Raw genomic sequence first — 24,928 nt, 5'->3', positions numbered from 1 at the left:
TGATGTCAAACTTGACTTCAGCCTGAACTTGGATCCCTGGTAAACACACAGAAGTGCAGAGTCACCTCAGAGTCTCTTACCTGTCGTTATCTTATCGTGGCTGTCCGCAGATCCAGATGTGGACTCGAGTGAAGCCTCGCGGCCCGGATGACTCAGTCCACCTGGGCTCAAACACTAAGTGTGTGTGTGTGTGTGGGTGTGATGGCGGTTCCTGGTGCACCCTGTCCCTGCAGCCCCTCTGACAGACTGCCCTGAAGAAGAGATCGGCCAAGGTTTTAAACCGAACACGCACGCAACAAGCGTTCATTAACGCTCACACAGAAAAACGCATGCATGGACCACCTGAGGGGGTCAAGGGCCACCTCAACAAGACGCCTGATTGGCTGAAAGTTGCTGAGAGATCGGACCAATCGGTGGCACCGTAATTAAAGGCAGGAAAGGAGAGGCGGTGGGAGGGCTTGAAGCAGAGATGGAGACGTTTTCTCGAGGTGTGTTTTTTTTAATTTAACCAAATTAACAGTCCTATGAGTCACATTTAAAGTTCGACATCAGCCTCTGGATGTTTGTTTCTGGGACGCAACGATCACTCCTGGTGAGGAAGAACAGAGGACAGAAAGGTACAGAGAGAAAACATCAGGAAATAATGAAGGGGGGGCTGAGGTGCCACATAAGCAACTTCTTAAAGACCCTCAATGAGGGCCAAACCACAGCTTCTGTTTGAACCTGAACACACACACACACACACGTAGGGACAGCTGGTCTACACATGAGGAATTTGATAATCTACAGTTTCCTCCTCAGTTTAACTGTGTTCAGGCATGCCAGCCTTTAGTGGCTCTGAAAAGCCCATGTAGCTGCAGAGTGTGATGCAACATCAGCACATGTGAGTGGAAACGCCCTCAGAGACCCTCAGCAGTTCCTCTCAGGAGGCGTTATTAGCTTATGAAGTTAGGGATAGTGCTTTTTTTTCCACACCAAAAGTGATTTAACCTCAAAATAAATCCTGGTTGATGAGGACAAAAGTAGAGTCCACAGCCACCATGCGAACCAAACTTCTTTATTTCCCTGTTTCATGCACACACAGGCACATTATTACAGTACAGTCAATGTGCTTTGTGTAACATTAGGACTGTTTTTTAAATTATATAGTTTGTCCCTTACTTTCAATTAAGGGAAATCTTAAAGCCTCTGAAAACTTAATGAGATGCTTGATGAGAAAATCTCATTGAACATTAAATATTTATGACTAAATAAGCAACAAAGTTATATACAGTATGAAAAGTTTAATGCTTGATACTGTACGGCCATCTGTCGTCACGTTTGATTCAAATGTTGGCTGATTCTGATTGGTGCATGGAAGCATGTGATATTACCAACTCAAAACCACTCAGAACAGAAATCTGAGGTGAAATAACCAAAATCTCTAAATCTCTATCAGCTAAAATCTCATTTTAGCTGATATTTCTGTGTTCATGCAGGAATCTGTCAGTTGAAAAAATGTCTTCAGGCCCTTTAAGTTCTGTGAGTACTACAGTATACAAATATATTTATTTATTCTGTCTGTTTAATCTGTAACACTACGTCAGAATTTATCTGCAGTTTCAGATTATTAATACAAAATACTAACAACAAACTGATTAATTAAAGGTGGCAAATAAATATAGAATAAAATATAGATACAGTAAAGTACAAGTACCTCAGAACTGTACTTGAGTAAATGTACTTTGAACTTGACTGAGCTCTGAGCTGTGTAAGTGTAATGTTGGGGCGTCCACATACTTTTGGCCATGACTATAACTTCTTTAAAGTGTCATCGCCTGTCCCGAGCAGCCGTCCTTCAGTCTCTGTGGTAAATCCTGAAGTATGTATACAGACCTGAGATCAGTTAATGCAGCTGTTCTCGACCTCAGCTCAGGGCAGAACCATGTATTATGGTCTTCTTTTTAAACCTACAAATGTAATTTTCCTAAAGGCCGACCTGGTGTGATCACTGCGGGCGGAGTCATCGTTGAGGAACTGGGAAGTCCCGGATGTTTTCGGGACATTTAGCCACCATCCAGATGAAGTACAGAACAGCACGTTCCCACAGTCCTCTGGCTTGAGCGGTCTGTGAGCTTCATGTTGAAAACATACACGTGAACGCGCAAATGAGCTGACGTTCTGGGTGAAATACACCTGAGACCAAATATTGTCCCAGTCAAGTTCAAGGCCCAGTGCCTCGAGGTCACACTTCCAGGAATCAATCAGCCGAGGAGGTTTGACATTTTTACAGATTAACTCATTAGAAATGGTGGACGCTAACCCGGCTGAGGATGCTCCGGGGTTAACCCACGAGAGGCCAAAGCTGACCCTCATGGGGGACTCCATGGCCACTGATTGATGATCTCAACTGCAGGTGCAGGAACCAGGAAAACCCAGAAAGAGAAGAACACTGGAGTCTATCATACAGAGCCCCCCAGAGGCTCAACTGTCCCTGAAATATGGACCCGAGTCCTGGAGTGATCTATGATTAAACCAAACTGGACAACAGTCACAGAGTTTTTGGATATTGGACCACATTTACACAGAAGTACACACTGATCTGGGTTTTACCCTGCACAACAGTGCATCACAGTATTGCCGTTTTGGTTTTTATTTGCCTTTTATTTGTTTGTAAAGCACTTTTCATGAAAAATGCTGTTTATTTATTCTAATTGTGATGCGCATGCATGGTGAAAGTGAGTTTCAAAAATCTAATACTTTCCTACTGATATGTTTTTAAGGCTACATGTGCAGTTTATGTGAATATGCCTCATCTCAAGGAAAATCATCAATGAATACGTTAAAATTTAAGCTGAGGCACATTAGAAGTGATTCTGACCTGAAAGTAAAGTCTCAGGGAAAAAGATGAAGCTGACAACATTTTACTGAACGAGAGCGCTTCATCTGCTCCGGATTTTTCAGCATTTCCACATTTTTGTGCAGCCCCTCTCCTGTCCCATCATGCCCCAACCGAACATTTAGCCGCCATGTTAACACTGTATCTCGTATATAATTAACGTTTGCCAACAGGTGTTTCTCGGAGCCTGCAAACCTACAATCCAGCCGGGAGCAGATTGAAACACGACGACGGCAAAACCATACTCATAATTTTCTCTACAGCTGGAATGTGAGGGATCCTCAGAATTCACAGACACCTGGTTCACCAAGACAGCTTTTTTTTTGTAAAAACAAAAAGACTTTATTTCAGTATGGCGGTGAGTGACACGTAGGAGGAGGGGGGCTGTACAAATAAGACAGAACTTGTCATCAGAATAAGCCCATTTTCATTTTCTTGTGTACACTATATTGCCAAAAGTATTGGCTCACCTGCCTTGACTCGCATATGTGGTGGAAAGTCTTGTGAGCTGAAGGAAGTTCACCAGGACACTTCAGATGTCTTATGCAGAAGCATTTATTACAAGTTTGATGCATCAAGGAGAAGTTGATGAGCAACACAATGTCCGCACGTGAACCAAGGTAGTGCCACACCAAACTCTGATGGGGTGTATTAATACCCTCAATGTCACATTTCTCCTTTCTACTCCCTATTACGGATATTCTAGACCTACCTTCTACATTAGTGGTACTCTATTGGATAGTCAAAACCAAACAACAGCTCCTACCACACTTACGTATACCCTGACCTCCAACCCTCTAACTGAGGACACTTTGAACTAATTCTTTAATGTGAACTCGAGCAATCCTCCTAGAGTTGGTCCGTTGTACATCTGTACAGTTTATCAAGAAGACCTTAGCTACCTCCGTAGTAAGAACAGGGAGAGACTTCCTATCTGCTGTCTGCTAGAATGGTCTCGAAATATTATGTTAACGTGTCTGTCTGAGGTCTCTGTCGTCCAACCCTGAGACCTTTGGGCTCCTAACTGTGCAGAAGGCCTGCGATAAAAAATTCCCTCACAGCATATGAACTTAAGTGACATGCCATTCTTAATCCATAGGGTTTAATATGATGTCGGTCCGCTCTCTTCTGGGAAGGCTTTCCACAAGGTTTAGGAGTGTGTTTATGGGAATTTTGGACCATCCTTCCAGAAGCGCATGTATGAGGTCACACGCTGATGTTGGACGAGAAGGCCTGGCTCTCCGTCTTCACTCTAATTCATTCCAAAGGTGTTTATCGGGTTGAGGTCAGGACTCTGTGCAGGCCAGTCAAGTTGATCCACACCAGACTCTTTCATCCTTGTCTTTATGGACCTTGCTTTGTGCACTGGTGCACAGTCGTGTTGGAACAGGAAGGGGCCATCCCCAAACTGTTCCCACACAGTTGGGAGCATGGAATTGTCCAAAATCTCTTGGTATCCTGAAGCATTCGGAGTTCCTTTCACTGGAACTAAGGGGCCAAGCCCAGCTCCTGAAAAACAACCCCACAGCAAAATCCCCCCTCAAAACTAAACTTAACACTTGGCACAATGCAATCAGACACTGGCAACTGCCAAACCCAGACTCGTCCATCAGATTGCCAGATGGTGAAGCGCGATTCGTTACTCCAGAGAAAGCATCTTCACTGCTCTAGAGTCCAGTGGCGGCGTGCTTCACACCGCTGCATCTGACGTTTTGCATTGCACTTGGTGACATAGGGCTTGGATGCAGCTGCTCGGCCATGGAAACCCATTACATGAAGCTCTCTACGCACTTTTCCTGAGCTAATCTGAAGGCCACCCGAAGTTTGGAGGTCTGTAGCGATTGACTCTGCAGAAAGTTGGTGACCTCCGTCATTTTATGAGGCCTACCGGAGCAAGGAAGTTTCACGACTGGACTTGTTGGACAGGTGCCATCCAATCACAGTACTACGCTGGAATTCACTGAGCTCCTGAGAGCGACCCATTCTGCGTCACTGGAGGTCATCGTCGTCAAACAGATCCTCAAATTCTGCAGGCGGAACAGGACGGAAAGAGACAAAACATGTGAAGAGGTTAGAATTAGTAGAGCTCCTGCACTCACAGTAATTTCTTTATTCCAGATTCAGTGTTGACTTACAGCTCTGTTATCAGCAAACAGACTGACCACAGAGCATTTCTGTATTCACCAAACCTGAGGACTCCAGCTGAACAATCACAAGCTCTGCTGATCGGAGCTGACATTTTACGGATTAATCAATCAATGGAGAAAATAATCAGTAAATAATCATGAAAATAATTGTTAGTTGCAGCCTCACTTATTGATTCCCAGTTCCAATGGTAAAAATCGAAGGTCACATATTTAGTTGTTAATTATGTTGTTACCTTTGCCTCTTTAGGACTCTGATGAATAACTATTTCCGGCCTCATTTTATGGCTTCAGAATGAGCTAAAAGTGGTTTCTGAGGGCTTCATTCATACATACTGTACCTACATAAATCTATATGCTGACAGTGACCCTGAGAAACTTTGTCTGTCCTGTCTCTGTGGTTTCCAGGAACAGGACATTCCTGTTTTGCCTAATAAGGGACAGAGTACGAGCCCTTTGGCTACCCATAACCTCCTGCAACTTTGAGCACAGCACGCAGCCCACTCCAGCATCAGGGAAGTCTTCTTACACGTACCTTATTTTCACCACGTGGTCTAAAAACAATTGCCCACGTGTCGCACTGTCCAGGTGACCTTTTAGCACGGCTTAACATCACATTGTCATGTCCACGTCAGGGCCAGAGGACGCCTCAGCCGCAGCTTACAGCTTCCTGAGCCACATTAAAGGGCAAAGGCTCTCTGACATCTAACTAAAATGATCACTTCAGCACACGACATGCGCATATGTGAACAGATGAGTGTTGAAAGCGTCAGAGTCCCATTAGCGCCACTGAATATTACATCACAAACCATTAAGCTGCTTCACTTTGGATGCACACTCTGTGTCACTCTAATTGTGTGTACAAGCTGCGTCTGCTTCAGGCATCGCAACACTTAGAGTGAATTCATGATTAGCATAAAGGGTCCTTACAAGAGTCAAATCCTCATTAGTGCCACGAGCTGGGACACGCCATACATGAGAATTCACAGAACTGTGTGTGTGTGTGTGTGTGCGTGTGTGTGTGTGTGTGTGTGTGCGTGTGTGTGTGTGTGTGTGTGTGTGTGTGTGTGTGTGTGTGTGTGTGTGTGTGTGTGTGTGTGTGTGTGTGTGTGTGTGTGTGTGTGTGTGTGTGTGTGTGTGCGTGCACGTGCGTGTGTGTGTGTGTGTGAGAAGCAGCTGACTGGCGAGGTGTCCTGCTGAGTTTCAGTCTGACAGCAGCTGTAAACTCACTTTACCATCCTCCTCTTCTCCTCTCTCTCTTTTTTTTCTTTTTAACAATCAGCTCTTTTCTTTCTAGGTCATGTGCTGCTGAGCCAAAATTGTTTTTGCCTGCAGCCAACGCTGCAAGACGGAAAACAGATTAGGTTAGTGTTTTAGGGCGTCCTCTGCGCGCCCGCTCGCACATAAACTGATGTTTACAGGAGAGCAACAGCATTTCTGAGCGATGCTTTGACAGGACGGAGTGGTTAAGGCAAAAAAGAAAGAAAGATTTGAAGTGCATTTGGGTTAATATGTTCCATAAAACACTTTCCCACTGATATGATGCTGCTGAGCTTTTGACTTTACTGTTTACATCTGTTTGAACAGTTCAGTCATGTGTTTCCGCTTAGCGTCGTTCAGTTTGACTTTAAAAGAAAGCTTAACATGGCCCAGTGATCAGGTTTCTCTAAGAGAAATGTGTGTGTTTGTATGTGAACCAGCTTTCTGTTGATCATTAAAGGGAACTCAGTTTTTACAGCCCTGATTCCAAGAAAGTTGGGACTCTGCGTAAAACATGAGCTCATGTATTAATATCCTTTATCCAATCATGTGTTCACAAAGAGATGAACCTCGCTCCATCCTTACTGAGCCTTTCCAGGATGCCCCTTTCATACCCAAACATGATACTCTCACCTGTTACCAATCAACTTGTTTACCTGTCAAATGTTCCAAACAGGTGTTTTTGGAGCGTTCCTCACCTTTCCCAGTCTTTTGTTGCTCCTGTGCCAACATTACCACCAAACCAGGAACATTCAGATAACTTAAATAAACGTGAACACAGCCGGTCTAAAATGTCTAAAATCCTGACTCTCTGCTGACAAATGAGGGTAATAAAGCAGCTTGTGACGAAGCACTACAAAGGTTTTACGTCTTCACCTCACACTTCTGTCAGATGTGACCTTTGAAAGAGACAAATGAGTATTTTGCAGCTTCTGTTGTTGCGTGCAGTTTTGATCGTTTCAGCTCCAGTTGTGACACAGAGCTTATCGCTGCGACAGGTTGTCATACTGGATAAAAGTGATAAAACATGATTATCAGTTTTGTGTGCAGCACTGCTGACATATTCGGCTACGACATTAAAAGAACAAATGACTTAAATGGTTCACATGTTCTGTAAAAGGACTGTGGCTTACCATTAAAGAAATCAGAGTGCACTGCTTTTTCATTGGCTGCCAGGTCCATTAGCAAACCGCTGCTGCCCCCTGCCTGTCAACACACAGCAGTGCAACCCGTGTTAACGCATTGGCAGATCTCACACACACACACACACACACACACACACACACACACACACACACACACAGTATATTAATGAAAACAGGCATAGAGAAGCCACTACCACCGTTGAATAATACAGCAGAGGAGTAGATACCCTTCAATCACACAGTTTTCTCTACATCAGACCACTGAAGGCCAGCTCAGCACGTAGAAACAAAACGTTTGATTTAAAATACAAAAAGTTCAGGATCGGATGAGGATTTCTGCAGAATATCTTTCTTATTTTTAGGTGTATATTTGTGGGGTTTGTGCACGGATCTGCAGGGCTAATGTTTCACACACAGACGTGTTGCACTGTTAAAAATCTGACATGCAGATCGCTTTAGGTACACTTTGATGCTAAAAACGTTTGTTCCTCAATAAAACTTTGGAGCAGAGTATTTCTACACTCTGCTGCAACTTTTACTAAAGTAAATGAGCTGACTACTACTTCAACTACCGAAAAGCAGTGGCGTAAATACGAGTTTAATATTAATAAGCAAACCTAATAGCATCATGATAACGCTGTTTAAAATGTCTAATGAAGGAAAACACGCTAACTGAATACTGAATAATTAATTAACTGTTTTACAATAAACATAGTGTATGAATAGATTTCAGACTATTCCACCTGAGTATTAATCTATTTTTTTTAAACCTCGCACAACTGTCACCGGAAGGCTGCACGTCCACTCTTTCATTTAGAGCATTAATGTTACTCTAACGTTACTGAGCTAGCTAGCATTAGCCAGCTAGCCAGTTTCTTTCAGCCATTGTTCGTATTTTCGCTTTAACTTGCCTCGTCCAGATCCACGTACGGTCCAGCTCCTTCGGGAAACATCTCATCCACCGCGGGCTTCATTGTGTTTTCAGTTTAGCAGCGCTGCTGTAGTTTAAAAGATGTTGTCTGTAGCTAGCCCGACCAGTTTGTTAGCACACAGAAACGAAACAAACTTGTGCAACACGGAAATGTGTCCGGCTTTCTCCTCGAGCTTTTTTATTTGGTCCGCTTTTTTACTTAAAACTGACATTTTAGTCATATTAGCCATGGAAATGTTGGAATTGGTCCTTTTACTCAAGTAAAATTACCAATAACGTTGTAACAATATAAAAATACTTAAAACTCCTACATTTAAACCCTTACTTAAGTAAAAGTGCAGTAAAATAAAGCCAGAATATCAGAATATCAAAAGTAAAAGTACTCATCCTGCAGTAAAACGTCCTCTGACTGATTTATTATTTTTCATGACATTATTAGACTGTTAATACCGATGCATCAGTGTGGAATTTTAACAGAATATTGTGTATTTCCTTTCAAACTACAAGGGTTCCTTCAAAGAAAGAGGACATCATTACGTATTTGGAAAATGTTTTATTCATGGCACATTACATGAAGGTGTTATTCAGTCCTACAAAAGGGCTACATGCTCTGCTTTCGTATTCTATATTAATGGCTACACTACAAACAGTGATATACTTGCTATGCTACGCCTTTTCTTCAGCTCATTTTACTTCTATAATAACTTCCTCATAATCTTTCTGTCAGAATAAAAAACGCATTGCTTTTTATTTCCGTAGGCTAACTCCTCAGCTCCCTCCTGGCTCCATCCAGCTCGCCTTTCAGTGTTCGTGCCCCGCGTTGGTCTCATATCCCAGGGTGTCTCCGAGGTGCTGGTGGGCGAAGAAGGCCCGGGCCATCTCGTTGATGTGGTTGTAGGCGCCGATGGATCTGAAGTATTCGATGTAGTTCCAGAAGTCAGAGGTGGAGTAAGGCCAGTAGGGAACAGCTGGTGGTTCATCGTACGGCACTAACGACACACAGCAGGTCAGAGATCAGCAGGAGACAACTTAAGACTGCCAACATGTTAGAAGGCAAAGAGAAAGCTGATTCATATTTGGATTTCATGTTGAATTAAACAGAAGAGGAAGTGCGACAGATAGAAAACTGTGATATCTGAGGTATTTGGTGTTGGTTGCAAAATATGAAGGCATCTAAAAGGAGAGAAGGAGCGTTATTTATATACAGTACCTCCTTCTGGGATGACTCTGGCCTCTGTGAGGAGGAGAGAGAGGAGGAGAAATTAACATTCCCAGGCATTCCTGGGCTTCCCAAGTACAAAGACGGGATTCAAGGGTGGAAAAGTGAGCTTTCTCCCAGAGGGCTGCAGGATACCTGCTCCCTCCTCAAATATTATTACTGAGCTTCTCACACACACACACACACACACACACAAATACACACAGACACACACACACACAAATACACACAGACACACAGCCGCCTTTGTTCACATGCAGTCACCAAAAACACATATTCTGTAGATGCAGCACCTTCACGTGTGGGAGAATCACTCATGATTGATATTTAATAAGAATTAGCGCATGCATGCATCAAACTGGCTTTCAGTACTTCACCGGTACACGTTTTTACTGCACAAACAGACCAAACTTCTGGTTCAGCATGCCAACTGTTCCCTGAAGCTGAAGCATAATTTACAGAGTGAAAACAGAGACTCACCGCTGAGCTGAGAGGCAACAAGGCAGAAGAGAACACTGAGCCAGACCAGCAGCTTCATCTTGCCCTCCTAAAAATAGAAATGCTCCAGGTTTTAACCCAATGCTCAGTCTATCATGCATCAAATATTGCAGAAACCTGGACACTTCACTCATTCCTAAAAACGCCACTCTTTCTCCTTGAAGTTCATCGTAACATTGAGAGTAAATCGATATCGAGGCGGCTGAGATGGAGGCAGATGTTTACCTGTAAGTGGCTTGTGAAGGCGTGCAGAGAGGTGCTGCTGTTCATCTGCTGGTCCACTGTGGTCTGTGGTGTGAGGGGCTCAGCAGAGGAAGAGTGGACCTCCACACACACACACACACACACACACACACACACAGACACACACACACACACACACACACACACACACACACACACACACACACACACAGCCAAGCCATGCCCAGATTAGACTGCGCTTACACAGAAGTCCTTCCTTGATATTTCCAGGTGGAATAAATCTCTGTTCACACATGCTGGCCCTCTCACTGCTGCTGTTAGCTGGATTAGCATTTAGCTGACAGTCATTTGTTAGTTTGTCAGTATCACATCACACGTCTTGATTTCAGAGGAAAGTTTCAGACAAACCCATTTTAATTCAGCTCCCTAACTTAGGGGTCCGGCCCTCCAAAGGGTCACAAAATAAATCTTCAGGGTTGTGATTTTATAAGCTCTTTGTTTTTTTGTGCAAAAATCTTCATTTGTAAAGTATTTCGTAACTAAAAACTGTCAAATAATTGTAGTAAAAATACATTTCCTTCTGAAACGTAGTGGAGTATTACTGTAGCACAAAGTAGCATGAAAAGAAAAGTCCAAAGCTCTGCAGATAAATGACCAAACAACAGTTTAATGAATACAGCTTTAATAAACAAACAACTCACCCTCATGGTTTTTTTTTTTTTTTGCCATCACCACAAATATACTTGTTAACATCACGTAAGACGTCCTAGAATGACGAATCCAACACATTCATAATGAAGAGTAGGTAAGTTCATTGAGCTTTGGTGTTGATGTAATGCAGGTACTGAGCAGTTACTACAGAATTAAAATATAAAAATATATTTTAAAAAGACCTTCAAGTGTTTTCTGTTGCACAGCAGATTGAACTACAACAACATCAGGATGGTGTTTGAATTAAATTCCACTAATAATTGAATAAGTGCATTTATTTTTTCTTCTACATTTATTTTTCAGCATCTTTAAAATGCAAAAAAAAGAAAAGGCAGCAACAGTGAGATGCAGAGTGGGTGGAAGTCACCACGAATCCCTAGTTATCCTTGCAGCCCGTCTGATCCGTCGGCTTCATCCTGAACAGGTCGATTCCTTCGCTGATCAGCAGCTCTTTGGCGTACCGCACGGTCTCTGGAGGCAGGAAGCGCGACCGGCCGAGGATCCAGGCATAGTCGATGTGGAACAAGCGCAGGATGTCCGTGCAAGAGTACACGACGGACAGGCTGGTGTAGTCCGTGGTCAGAATCCAGTAGGGGCTGTAGGGAGTAACTGGGAGCAAAAGCCAGAAAGACCAGAACAGATGATTCACAGACGGACAGACGGGCTCGTTGTCATTGACGTTACAAATCCAGTGAGGCCCCTGCATCATGTGTCAGCTGATGTAGCGTCATGCACAAAGTATTTGTCCTCAGATAAGCTCAGTGATGAGTGGAAAGTCTGCGAATGATGCGGTTACGTCTCCACAGCTTTAGAAGGAATCACATCATGATTTTACTAAGACGATTCGTTCAAAGACGCTTGACTTCCTCTCAGAGTAAATCAACGCTTTCAAAGATGGCAGAGGAGGAAGAGGATGGCAAAGATGACAAAAAGTAAGAAGAGCGTAAGGATGAAGAGTACTTACAATACGAGAAGCTGACTCCGAGTTTGGCAGGTTCTCTCGGGTCCTGAATCACCGCTGTCCCTTCGGCTATCCTCACCTTATCTTTACTGAGAAAGAAACAATCACGTTTTTACTTTATTAAGCTCATATGAAGGATGCGCCAAAGCAGAGCTACATGCTAAATATTCAAATGAGGAAGATAAGTGGAAAATGACCCGACCTCACCAGAAAACAAGGCGTAAGGTCGTCTGTGCATGTAGCTCATTATGATCCATGTTTATGGTTTTTGTTAGGTGGTGACCTCTAGTGGCTGTAAGAAGTCAGGTGATGTGGTATAAAGAGCAAGAAAGTCCACATGGAGAAGGTGGAGAGGATGGGTGGATCAAACAAACTGAGCCAGGAAACTGCAGTTTGTGTACTGTGTGAAAACAAAAGTCAACGATGATCCACTTTAAAGCACTTTAACTCAAACCGTGATATAAACCTACGAGTGGTTTTGGTGCCTGCGACCGTTTCATGCATTAACCACGTAAACGGTTAATGAGTGAGCTTTGAAGGTGCTGGTAGGCCGAGTTTGTTACCTTCAAACAGAGCCATGCTAGCCGTTTCCCCTTACTTTCCCCTGTTCTTTATGCTAAGCTAAGCTAACTGGCCTTAGCTTCGCATTTACTCACAGGCATCGACAGTACTCACTAGAACTGAGAGTTGAGCACCTGGATGGTGCCGTCTCCCCTCACGGCGTAGTTGGCCTCGATGCACTTTCCTCTCGCGAAGGAAGCCGGGAGCTTCTCGATCTCATACCACCTGCCCAGGTACTGTGAACAGACGGGCTCCGTCAGTTCTGCGTGGGTCAGGTGTGTTTGAATCAACGTTTTTATGTGTGTTTACCTGCTGCAGGTTGAAGTTGGGCTGCACCACCGGAGTAGGACAGGGACCCCAGTGATAGGTCTGTGCCGACACCAGAGGGAGCAGCAGGAGGACGAGGTAGACGGCAGGCATTGTTCCTTCAGGGGAGGAGGGAAGATTAAAGGAGCCGGACTTATAGAGGAGCTCACGTTCAGGAGCTGAGGAGCACCGCTTCTCAGAGGAGGAGGCGCTCAGAGCTTTTAGTGAGTACAGGTGGCAACATCAGGATGTATTAACACTCTCAACAAGTAAAAGTCCTGCATTTAAAACAGCATTAGCAACAAAATATACTTCATGTACTGGAAGTAAAAGTACACATTATGCAGAATGCTCCATTTCAGCCTGGTGAATTATTGATGCGTTCACGTGTACATATTTTACTTTATATGTTGCTGGGTAGATGAATTTCCCCCAAGGATCAATAAAGTTTTATTGATATAATATTGTCATTTATTGCAGCCTCATCTGTGTTTGAGGCCAGCAGCTCGAAGCTACATTAGCTGCTGTTAGCACAAAACGCATATCTTGAACTGAACTGTCAATGGTCAGGTTGCATTGTGGGAAATGTAGGCACCGAGTGTTGACAAGTGAGAAGAATGCATGGAACGAAAAAAGGTATCTCTGGTTCTGCTGCACTGATTTGGTTTGCAGTCCTGAATCCAGTCCAGCACCTTACTAAGACACACATGTTGGTTTTCACCTTAAATTTGTCCCTCATCAGCTGTTATGTCCAAAATAAGGGACAAGCGTAATGCAGTTCTGAATAAAGTCAGACGTAGGCCTGAATAGTGGAGAGACTGAATGTTTTATGCCAAAGCTTTAGACTAATTCCCCTGAAAGGTTCTAGAGAACAGAGCAGTCTGGAGGCGTTGTCTTGACCTTTCACACCTGAAAGTATTTAGATTTTTAGCTCCTGTTGTTCTCCAGACGAGTGAAACTCTGAAATAAGATCAGAGTGAGAAACACACTAGAAAACGTCTCTCATTGGACAGCTGAGATTATCAGCTTGTCTTTTGTCTCTTCTCTTTTGTCTCTTTGACATACGTTCACATGTCGCCACACCTGTTCTTCTGGTTTCACGTAAGAGCTTCATAACTGGCCAATAGGCTGCTTCGTTCAGCAGGTGAAACGACTTCATAACAATAACAAAATGCTTATTGTACATATATTTTATACATATTTAATAGTTTCTCATTTAATTTCAGTCTGAAGTTAAAGATGCAGCTGTGAAATATCACAGAAAAACACTAATTTAGGACCACAGAGGGTAAAAGTAAAACAAACTGCGGATGATAATCCGTTTCGATGGAGCGTTCATTGAAAACTGCTCATGTCGGGATAATTCCGCCGCGCATTGAACGTCTCTTACCTCAGGTGTGGAGGTGGCAGGTGGAGGTCAGACGCTGCAGCTGCTGCCGATGATGGTGATGAGGGTAAAGTGTCTCGAGCTCTCCGGACAGACCGTGTTTTCACCTTCACGTTACGTCACTCCGTCAGCACGAGGCTGCTCGTTAGGCGAAATTGTCATCACGCGCACATTCCCACGATGAGACAATGCGGACGCTGTGAGGCGGGAAATATTTCACTTCCCACAGTTTTTTTTATTTATTTATTTACTTCATCATCATTGCGGAGTTTCATCTGATCAAAGTTTTATCAGTTATGTCCCCCCCCCCCCCAAAGTTACTAAATTTGGGATTTTATAAATAATTCGCTGAAATTCAAGTTTATGTCTTTCTCTCGGTGATCTGACACGTAAAACTTTTCCACTCCAACGTTTTCCACTGTGCACAGCCCCACTTTTTCTTCTATTCTACTTTATCTTAATTTTACCTTTATTCTTTTATTCTCCGTACTTTTATTTGCTGGACTTTATATAATTGTTTTCATTTAGTTTTTCTATTGTAAAGCGGATATTTTGGATGTGATATAAATTAATTTTTGTTTTTTTTCTTGTAGTGAATTGCTGTACACCGGTCTTCTTCTTGACACCAGCAGATGGCGCCAAAGTAAGAAAAACACTTCTTCACCAACAATAGTAGCTTTAGATTATTGATATGTTTATTTATGTTTTACTTTTTATTCAAGTCTGCGCTGACTTAATCTGTCACTGGGCAAACAGCCTCTTAGAAATGATATTATATATATTTTTTCTCATCTTTAGCTGATCAGTCATGTTTTCTGTGAATGTCATCTCCCAGCAGGATGAGCTGTAATTTAACCTCTCTGTAGATAATTCAAGTCAGCGTCAGAAGCAGCTTCCAGTGTAAATCTCAGCGCCGCTCTCACACGGAGGCTTCAAATCAAACATCCATCTGCTCTCGTTTAGCTTCGTCCCTCTGATGTCGACCTCAGTTGACTTTTCTTCTCTTGGAGGTGCAAAATCCTGTCAGCAGACTATGAACCAGATATAAAACCTGGTTACAATCGAGCCATTTTAGCCTCACGCTGATTAGAAACAGCATCTCGGATCTCCTGGAAGGTAAACACACAGGTGTTTACTCAAACTAACTCTCCATGAGTCCCTTATTTTACGTTACTTATGTGGGAAAATGTTATTCTATATAGCGGTAATTTATTCATTTTTAAGAAATCACACCAAAATTTGCCAAATGTATGATCCTTTATATCATTTACCTGGAATTCTGCATTATTTATTGCCCCAAAACCTTCAAAATAGACACAGATTGGATGGATTTGCTGTTTTTCAAAGGGATCGATGCCACAAAGTGTTACTCAAGTAGCCATGACACAATTAAATTACTTCACCTTAAAACGTGTATTATACTACACTAAAAGCACTATTTACATAAGCACATCATGCTGCACTCAACAGGCTCCTTTCACTAAATCAATGTGAGAGTTTCAGCAAACATAGAAAGCATAAACATAAATACGAAGGCAATTTGGCAAAGATCAAGACGTCTTTTTATTCTTTCCAAATGTTTGGGGGGTATAAAGCAAGGACACCAAACAGACACGAGGATCTAATAAAGATTATTTATTTCCAGTGTTTGTTGAGGGAGGGCATTGACCCATGATCTGCTGCACACAGGCGAGATGTTCACTGTCCAGAAAACATTGTCTCATGCAGTTTTAAAGTGTGTTTTTTTTTCTTACTCCCAGGTTTCAGGCGCCCATGCGTTTTACTGCACATGAAAAATTCAGGGGGATGAAATGACATGAATGCTCTGATGTCGCCGTGAGTTTAACTAAAAACAGGAAAGACCACGAAACAAAAAACTCTGGAATGCCTGTGAGGTTATTCTCTCCAAAAAACGCTTTTAAAATTTATTTTGTCTTGACAACTGTTGGTAAAAACAGTTTTTAAAAAAAGGGAAAAGAAAAGAGGCACTTTTTCGCACATATGTAAAAACTTACTTTTTGGACTATAACTGGACAAAGTTTGGAAATAAAAACTACTGTACCAAGCATTACATACTATAGTATCAGCATTTCATCACGGTTTCTTTTCAGTCTTTATTTGATAAAACTATAATAATCCTCCAGTCCCTCAAGCTAATATCTGGCTGTTGTGTCTGTGAAAAACAAACTTCCCACAGCACTCAGCTCAGAACGCAGCCCTCAGTTACATCCACTTACTTCAAGTACAGGCAACGAAAAACACACATACATGTTTTGAAGATGACAATATTGTCACAAGCAACTAGTGTTAGTCCATAGGAGTAATACATTCTTCATACCGCTTATAACAGGAAGAACCGCACCGGTTCCTCCAGTCCAGTCCATGTCTGTCCCTTAAACGCCACACGCCGACAGCAGAGTCACATTCTCGCATGAAGCTGGCTTCAAGTCCGAGTTTTCTCCACGTCTCTTCCAGTATGGCCGACAAGTCAGTGGAATTACACATAAACATCTCTTCAGCATTATTCCAGTAACGATCACGTAAGCCTATACACAGTATGTACAGTAGATTACATAAAGTATACTTTGTAGAAAAAATATTGTGCAGTAACCTCAGCTAAAATACCCACATTCGCACATTTACGCATTCATTCTGTTTTTTGTTTTTCACCAGACGAAGCCTCTCTTGCTGTTTCACAGATACTGGTAGAACCGTGAGCGGACCACCTGCGCTCCAGACAGTTTGTGCGGGTGGGCGTCGGCCCCGAGACTGCCTTTGTTTTTGCCTTGCAGCCCGCTACCGTTAACGTGCTCCCCCGGCGGCGGCTGCACGCTCGGGGACTCAGATGGAGGAGGTCTTTCGGGAGTTGCGTCCTGGACGTCTGGGCGGTCGTCCTCAGGGACGGCTTTGGGCGCGACCTCCACGCTGGAATCGGAGCCTCTGCTGCGCTCTCTGGCGATCCAGTCCCGGATGGAGAAGTCCTGAGAGGAGCATCTGGGCTTGAGGCGGTCCAGAGCCGAGAGCTCGGCCGCCTGGTCCACGCCGCCCTGCTCCCTCCAGTCGTTGATGACCGCCAGCTCCGCGAAGTCCCTCTGCCCGCCCATGGTGTGCCTCCGGCGGATGTTCTTCTTCTTCCCGCGGGCGTCTGGGGTTCGGTTCTTCTGGGTGAACATGTCATCGGCAGACGTGCGTAACCTGAATTTGAGCCGCTCTGTGATCTTAAGGTGCCAGGCCGGTTCGGGCCGCTCCGACTCGCTGCGTGAGGACGAGCTGAGGCTGCTCGTGGACCGCCCTTTCTTCATCACCTCCAGGACTCGAGAGAGCCGCGTGGAAGACTCCGCTCTGCCCTCACTGCGCTCCCCGCTCCCAGCTACACCCTCCACCGATGATTCACTGTCCGTTTTCTGTCTCAGAGACCACCGTCTGGACAGGGTGTCGCACTCAATCATCCTGTGCGACGCGAAAAGGCGCCGTGCTTCCAGTTTTGGTGTGGTGTTCCCTTCCGCCGCTCCACCTCGTCTTGGTTCACTCTTTTCCAGACTCTGCTCTGGGCAGGGTGTAGACTGGCTGCTGCCCCCGCCCGGGGCGAAAACAGGGAAGTCGCTTTCGCTGTCCGTCTCCATGGGCCGTCCCTCGCTGATGAGCTCACTGCGTTCGTCGTCCGCCTCCTCGCCGCCCTGCAGCTCTGGACTGAGGGCGCTGGACTCCGCTCCTGTCAGGAATGTGATGGAGGAAGTGGTGGAGTAGTCTGAGGTGATGGAGCTCACCTCTGCACCGGCGGACGCCCCGGGACCTGCAACCAGTCCCACCAACGCTCCCGCGGGAAGATCAGCGGACGTTCCTGAAATCCACTTTTTCGGTCTCGACCGCGGCACCGACGCTCCGGAGCTCATGGTCCCGAGGTCTGAGGTGTTTTCATCCAGCTGGGACGGAGGATCCGACAGGGACGATTTCCCCTGAGGGGCTGCTTGGTAGCCAGAGATGTTTGGGGAAGGGGAGGGTGAGGGTTGTCTGGGTGGAGTCTTCTCCTTCAGGAATAAAGAGTTTCTATGCTCCCTCTTGGCTTTAGGCGTGAGCTCCACACTTCTCCCGTTCTCCTTCCTCTCCTCTGCTCGTGCTGGCTGCTTTGCGTTGGGTTTCACGTTGGGGCTTGGGCGAGCCTCGCTCTGCACCTCAGTCTGGAGGCCGTGGTGGTTCGGCTTCTGGCCAGAGATCTCCTTCTTGGGGAACACGGCATCCAGATCGTCGTCTGAGCTGCTAGGCTGCGGCTTCTCCTTTGACTTCTTTCTTTTGCGACTGGCTGCAGCAAAGATGGAGGAGACCAGGAGCTCTCGGCTGCACTGGTCCTTCCCTGAGCCCCAGGAACCCTGCAGACGATGGGGGAGGAAGAGAGAGCAGGAGGACACCAAAATGAGTATTTCTGATGCTGAGAAACACAAGGAGGGAACAAAAAGCCTTCACCCCTGCCTGGAAGCTTAAACCTGTACTCCACCTGCTCCCGTGATGCACCACAAAACCAGAGAAGTGGACAGAGAGAGGAACATTAACAGGCGTCATAGACAGGAGCACAATGTTGTTTCCATGCCGGGCTTAAAGCAGAAGCAGGACAGACAGCAGCGCAGCGTGAGCCGAAGCATCCCTGCACAAGCTCTGCATGACGGGAAGCAGCCACATCGCAGCAGCAGCGATGGAAAGCATCTGCGTCTGCTGACATCTCATAAGAAGCGACTGCGTGATCTACGTCATGAAGCAGAAATCCCACAAAAAGAGGTTCTAGCTCGCTGGATGTACAGTCTGCTCAGACCTGACAGACGACTCACTGCTCGAACTTAAAGGGTCGGTTCACCCAAATCACAAAAAAGCACGTTTTCTTTCTTAAGTCTGGTGGAATCGCTCATGCAGATGCTGTGGATCGTAGCTGCTTTCGCTTTGTGAGAATCTGCTCATCAACTTGGATGATTAGCCAATCGATGGATTTGGATTTTTACCACGTTTATCTCCCGACTGTCATCCTGAGATGCTGCTGCTGGACTTCTTAAAGGTTCTGTATGTGACATTCACTGCCTCTGGATGTTGTTTGATGTTGTCAGCCACACCTCCATCCTAACCTAACCGTCCTCTCAAAGCCACCATTAACAAAAACTCTAATTTTAACTCACAGCTCGTCGGACAGCACGCTTCATCCAACAATCACCAGCTCTGAAACTCTTAGAGTCAGAGCATGAGTAACATATTCAGCTCTTTAACGAGCCTTTTCCTCCATCTGCCAAGTTACCTAAATCAAAATTGCTAGCCATCCTGCTATGCTAGCGACCTAAAACATTAACTAAAATATGCTGAAAATGTTTGATGGTTTACGACATTAATGTTCAAAATTTGATATATAGAACCTTTAAATGTTTAAATCTTTTTTTCTATTTTATCGTATTGAGGTGGATGCAGAAAAGGTGCACACATGAAGCAAAGACACAAATACCACCAGAGGTGAGTAAGAAACGCTGTTTTCTGGTGATCTGGGTGAAACAACATTTCAGTGTAGGTTGCTTTAAGTTTATCTGATGCTGGTTTTGGCTGCAGGTGGAGGCGAATCTCTCCCGCTCATCACCTACCTCCACTCATCCTACACTACCACTGGCCTGAGAGCGTTAACGCTGGACACACACACTCACCTTTGATTTAGCTGAGTCACTAGTCGGTGAATCTGCGGGGAAGAGAGAGAAGAGAGGGAGAAGTTAGATGATTTTACAACAGCGCGGCGAGGAGGTGCAACGTGGGAAAATGAATCGGGGAGGAAAAAAAAGGAGAGAACCGTGTTGATGAGAAGGAGAGTGAAAAACACCGAAGAGACAAGACTGATGAGGAGTGAGCACAGGCATGAGACGACAGGCCATGCTTCACACAGCGACACACGAGCTCTACGTTACACTCAGATCCACGTCTACACGGCGGGCGGCGCTCTGTCCGCGACTCTGAGGCGCAGCCGGACGTCGAGTCCGAGCCGGGAGCGTTCAGCGCTGATCTTTTCTTAGTGATACTGAGTGCAACTTCAGCGATGGACATGTGACAGCAGCAGGACAGCGAGGCAGACGTGTGCCATGCAACACGAGGATGCTGATGTTGAGTTCAATGGGACATCCAGGTATGCAGACGTGAACCCTGTCGTGACATCTGTCGACTAGCACAAATTGATGAAGCTTGTTTTAACAATGCTTTCTTATTTTTTTTGTCAAGCCTTACTTTGAAACTTTTCTTCTTGTGACAAAAGAAGCCACATTTCTCAGATGTTAATGTGGAATAAACCAGTGGATCCAAACATTTTTGGCTTTCAGAAACCTCATCTCTCATCCTGTCATCGCTGTCCTATGAAAACCATCTGCGAGCTCTTCCCCAGCTGCTAAAAACAACTTCACATTTGTGACAATGCATTTTTCAGATCCCCCAGACGGCTTTTAAAAGGTTTACTGAGGTTAAGATGAGGAGATTCTGCTTAGCACTAAATCCTCACACACTAAACACTTGGTTGTGTGTTTGGTTTTGTTGACTGCACCAAGTCCTTTCAATCAAAGAGCGACGTTCCCCTCTCATATTGTTTTATTTGAATACTTGTAGAGGCACGAAGGTAAAACTCTGCAGTGTTTTATAAGAAAAAGATCACAGAGAGAACAAAAAAGAACATTTTACTGTCAAACATTTGCCACTAAAATGGAGATTTTCTACAACGATTTTTCAAAATGGCCTTTGTGTCTTTGTGTGTTCACGTAAAACAGAGACGTCGTCATCTCAGTTTGAGATTGTCCATTGTTGCTCTGTGTCTGAAACAACAGCAACGGTGGACTGCTGGTTAGTTTATGTTTGGTTAGTCTAGACTCTGTCGCCACCTACTGGTCCAGCATGCTCACTGGGGTGTTTGGACTCGTTTTTGCGTCCTCGTGCACACAAAAAAATGTCTGTATTTGTGTTGTCAAAGCATAAAAGTAAACATAAATTCGAGTGGATGAAAGATATTTTTCCTTGTTTTCTACCCTGATTATTGTGATAAAACCCTTTTGAGTCCTCTATTTGCCGCCAGATCGGGAACCACTGGTTTAAACACAAGCAGCCTGAAGAAAATAGTCTAAAATTGACAGAATTTTGATGCAGGTCAGGAAGTATCTGATGGAAAATGAGCTTCTCATCCGTCGGTCGTCTGTGCTGCAGACAGGTTTGATACTCGACCTTGTAAACTTCTTGCTTTTGATGCTGCTTTTAGCTGAACGTGAGGTGACAACAGTGACACGGTGATGACAAAGACAGCTATGGAAGAAACCAAAAAATAAAGGAGAAGTGACGGGGGGGTCACAGAGGGGCTAGCTATATGAGAAGAGAGGACACTACATGAGAAAGAGAGTGTCAGCAAGGAAAACCTACAATCAGTCCTCACCTGCTCTGTAATCACATCTACTCTCATCATCCTTCGTCTCTGGCTAAAATTTGATTTGGTTTGTTTGTGTGACATAGCCAAGCCCCCCTATACACCCCTCACAGTACAGATGATGGCACGATATGCAAGTGCACACTGACTGGTGACGTAGGAACCATACCATGCTATCTCTCCTGTTGGCAAGCTTGCAGACAGTGAGGAGAGACAGCGGAGAGCCTTTCAGACAGTAGCACCGGCCTGCGTTAGGTAAATCTGATTGAAAACCTACAACACCGGACGCTGCACAGTACCGTGTAGCCGCGTCGCTTCCCCTTTTCCTCACGGTTCCTTTGCTTTTATGCTTTTGTTTCTCTTCTTGCGCTTAAAAGAACTGCGGGTTCCTGCAGACTAGGCAGCTACACTGGGGGCAACAATCCTCCTTCTTCCTACAGTTCCAGCTGTCCATCACGGACATTATAGAGTCCATCAGTGTCATCATGGTGTGATAGACTCCTCCCACTTGGCCTGTGTCAAGATCAGTATGTGTGAATGCTGGGAAAGCCTTTAGGACACCCGACAGAGCCTCACTAGAGACAGAGGAATCAGAGGTCGCCTTTCACTGTAAAAACATCTATTTCTGACGTGGGAACAGTATTAGTGCAACAGTAGGCAGGATAAAGGATGGGGAGAAAACACAGCCCAGGTGTGGATTCAACAAAACGAGGTGTTAAAAAAGGAAAAGGACATCTAAATCTGTTAAATATACTGGGGGGGGGGATTAATCTCTTAAAGCAAATGAAGAAGAAGCGTAACAATTTATTGCATCTGTTCAACTTCCAGAGATGCAAGTAAACTGTACACTGCACCCACACAGGCACTGGACTCAAGGTTAGCCATAGACATTTCTATCTAGTGGCAACAGCCAAAGAAGCAAAGGGGAAGCTTGGCCTACAGGAAGAAGCAGCATCATCATCAACATTCGTTCGCGGCCGGTCCCCCTTGGACCGCGGCACAGAAAGGGTAGAGAAAGGTTAACCCACCAAAGAGCCGGTCTGCCAGCGTTACCTGATACTTCACCCTGCGACGTGCCCGTGCGGCCGATGTTGGTGAGCAGGTGGTCGATGTTGGGGACGGGCTGAGACTCCACGGCGCTCTCCTCCTGGGACACAGTCTGAAGGGAGCAAAGGGGGCACAGTTAGGACCAGGTCCACGGGGACGGTTCAGGGAAATCTGCATCCTGAAAGCTAAAAGACACCACGGTCGCTCCTCCTTCTACAGCTTTTTTTAAAAAACCCTTTAATAATAAAAACCTCGACCCTATCCCTAACCCTATCCTCAAGTTGTCCTTAAGGACACTTAAGTATACTTGAAGTGTAAACGGTTGCAAAATTAGCACAACTTTTTCCAAACTCTGAGTGTACTGAAGTCCACCAGTGGAAAGAGGTTCATGAGCATTCAAAACACACGTGCAGTACAATTGTATTATATCACCAATATGTTGGAAATATACTTAAATGTACTGTAAAATATATACTTGTGAAAAGTACAAAAAGTCCTTTGTAATACACTATTTACAAGTATTAAATATATTTATAAATATACTTTATTACTTTTACAAGTATTTGTAAATTACTACACTTTGGCTAAACTGTACTTACACTTAAGTAAAATCTGTAATACATTTACAATAAAGTACACTTTAAGTATTGCACAGTTAGTAGATGTACACGGTTAATACATTGACATCTATTTAGACATACAGTACACTTTTTAAAAGTATAAGTCAAATACACTGAAATTAAGTACAAAAAGTAAAAGTGTACTTCTAATGTCTTTTCTGTACTTCAATTTACACTAAAGGGTACTACTTGGAGGGCTAATCCTCCACTGCATTGCACTGAAATGTGTATTGTATTTTGCAAAATGACTTAAAAATTGCCCCTTTTTGGGCTGAATTGAATCGAGCTGAATGACGGAGGGCAGAGCTGGAAGAAGCTAATTTAATGGCAGTGCTGCCTGTACCCACCACTGGATCCCCGTTTCCCTCTTCAGTGAAAAACCAGTCATACTAGAGGAAAGAAAAAAGCATAAAAATGATGCTTTGTTTCGGTTTACATTTGAAATGTGGTTTGATGTCTCTAACAGCGGTTTAAGATCTGGTGCTCACATTTTGAATGAGGGTCTCCACTATCCTGTACTGGTCTGGCATGTGTGTCACCATGTGGGTCATGTTGTCCTCGGTGGTGCGCACCAACGTGGGACCAAACACGATGGCCAGGTTCCTCGGCTCCATCTGACAAACAGGAAAACAGGCTTTTGTTGTACATTTGCAATCCTCTGATCGAAACCGGAAATTCGGACATTTCTAAAGCTGCAAACCTTATTCTTCTCCGAGTTTTCAGCCACAGTTTTGAGATGAGCGGAGAGGAACTTCAGAGTCTCGTAATGATGATCCGGCAACTCGTGAAGCTGCAAGTAAGCAGACTTTCATCAGGATGCAGAGCTCCAATATGTGATGCGAACAGGTTGTACATAAGAAAACACACTTAGAAAAAAGTAAATAAATGAATAACTTCATAACGTTTCTAAGAAAAAGAGGATAATAAATAATGCAAAAAAGGGCTGAATTGACTCACAAGCCTCTTGAGCACTTTGAGTCTCTCCACTGGGTCCTCTGTTCTGTTGGCCTCGATAAAATCTGTGTACTTATCTGCAGGAAGGAATGAGAAATCAGGCAAAGGCTGGACGTAAGACACCTTCAATGGTTTAACTGGGCTGTAGTTCTCCTTTCCTACCACTAGATGGCAGGCACAGCCTTTGAAAAAGCAGCCTACCATTGGTGAACAACGGCTCGGGAAGTTTTCTGAAGAAGGACTTGAGCAAACTGCTGATCACATTGAGGTCCCTCCATTTCTGTGAGAGATGAGATTAGGGTATGATGGGTAATTATGTCCATTCAACATGCACGATGCACAACAAAGCATCACATCCACCCTCGAGGTGCTGTAGCTTTCACTGCTGCAACGTGAGACTTGAAGGAGAGTTTAATTAAAGCAACGGCGGTCGATGAAGTGACTCACATCGTCCTGGATATCGATGTCGTTCATGCCCTTGTTATTGAGCTCCTCCTGCATGTTGGAGATGGCAGCGTTGTTTCCTGGGACTCTGTAGATGCCTGTGTACTCCAGCCCCCTCTCCTCCACCAGCTTACAACAGACCTCCACAATCAGAGGCACAAACTACAGAGCAGAGAAAAGTGATGAATACAGACGCAAACAAGCAACCAGGAGTTTCTCATTTTCCTCCACAATTCATTCTTTCTGC

At 44.5% G+C, this 24,928-nt stretch overlaps 4 protein-coding genes across 8 annotated transcripts in view; all 4 read right to left on the bottom strand.

Annotated features, from left to right (window-relative positions):
* Nucleotides 1-3,416: 3,416 nt before the first annotated feature.
* Nucleotides 3,417-8,499, bottom strand: cops9 (COP9 signalosome subunit 9). Of its 2 annotated transcripts, none has more exons than XM_070986326.1 (3): nucleotides 8,339-8,499; nucleotides 7,416-7,488; nucleotides 3,417-4,905 (listed from the first exon to the last, which is right to left on the bottom strand). In XM_070986326.1, the coding sequence occupies exons 1-3, from the start codon at nucleotides 8,399-8,401 to the stop codon at nucleotides 4,868-4,870; spliced, it is 174 nt and encodes a 57-aa protein (XP_070842427.1). In that variant the 5' UTR covers nucleotides 8,402-8,499; the 3' UTR covers nucleotides 3,417-4,867. The 2 variants fall into 2 exon arrangements, 1 of the variants encoding a protein (XP_070842427.1); XR_011603291.1 differs by having other exon boundaries at nucleotides 4,865-4,905; nucleotides 7,416-7,484; nucleotides 8,335-8,451.
* A 428-nt stretch (nucleotides 8,500-8,927) lies between these two features.
* Nucleotides 8,928-10,393, bottom strand: otos (otospiralin). The gene is made up of 4 exons (XM_070986449.1): nucleotides 10,301-10,393; nucleotides 10,058-10,124; nucleotides 9,569-9,592; nucleotides 8,928-9,347 (listed from the first exon to the last, which is right to left on the bottom strand). Exons 1-4 carry the CDS (start codon nucleotides 10,343-10,345, stop codon nucleotides 9,160-9,162), a joined length of 324 nt encoding a protein of 107 aa, XP_070842550.1. The 5' UTR covers nucleotides 10,346-10,393; the 3' UTR covers nucleotides 8,928-9,159.
* Nucleotides 10,394-11,274: 881 nt separating this feature from the next.
* apodb (apolipoprotein Db) lies at nucleotides 11,275-14,317 on the bottom strand. Its single transcript, XM_070986017.1, has 5 exons — nucleotides 14,209-14,317; nucleotides 12,822-12,937; nucleotides 12,627-12,748; nucleotides 11,955-12,040; nucleotides 11,275-11,599 (listed from the first exon to the last, which is right to left on the bottom strand). Exons 2-5 carry the CDS (start codon nucleotides 12,930-12,932, stop codon nucleotides 11,367-11,369), a joined length of 552 nt encoding a protein of 183 aa, XP_070842118.1. The 5' UTR covers nucleotides 12,933-12,937; nucleotides 14,209-14,317; the 3' UTR covers nucleotides 11,275-11,366.
* A 1,508-nt stretch (nucleotides 14,318-15,825) lies between these two features.
* Nucleotides 15,826-24,928, bottom strand: part of arhgap21a (Rho GTPase activating protein 21a) — a 75,516-nt gene continuing 66,413 nt past the window's right edge. For all 4 annotated transcript variants that reach the window (XM_070986578.1, XM_070986577.1, XM_070986576.1 and 1 more), the window contains 9 exons: nucleotides 24,685-24,843; nucleotides 24,439-24,517; nucleotides 24,241-24,314; nucleotides 23,984-24,073; nucleotides 23,772-23,897; nucleotides 23,631-23,672; nucleotides 22,670-22,775; nucleotides 19,875-19,906; nucleotides 15,826-18,572 (listed from right to left, as the gene is read on the bottom strand). In XM_070986578.1, coding sequence (XP_070842679.1) covers nucleotides 16,899-18,572; nucleotides 19,875-19,906; nucleotides 22,670-22,775; nucleotides 23,631-23,672; nucleotides 23,772-23,897; nucleotides 23,984-24,073; nucleotides 24,241-24,314; nucleotides 24,439-24,517; nucleotides 24,685-24,843 — 2,382 coding nt within the window. In that variant the 3' untranslated portion in view covers nucleotides 15,826-16,898. The remainder of the gene's footprint in view (nucleotides 18,573-19,874; nucleotides 19,907-22,669; nucleotides 22,776-23,630; nucleotides 23,673-23,771; nucleotides 23,898-23,983; nucleotides 24,074-24,240; nucleotides 24,315-24,438; nucleotides 24,518-24,684; nucleotides 24,844-24,928) is intronic.

Source organism: Chaetodon trifascialis, chromosome 18 (assembly GCF_039877785.1).
Source record: "Chaetodon trifascialis isolate fChaTrf1 chromosome 18, fChaTrf1.hap1, whole genome shotgun sequence".
In the NCBI taxonomy this organism is placed as follows: domain Eukaryota; kingdom Metazoa; phylum Chordata; class Actinopteri; order Chaetodontiformes; family Chaetodontidae; genus Chaetodon; species Chaetodon trifascialis.
The sequence above is the reverse complement of the archived record's forward strand: the minus strand, read 5'-3'. Positions and strand labels throughout refer to the sequence as shown.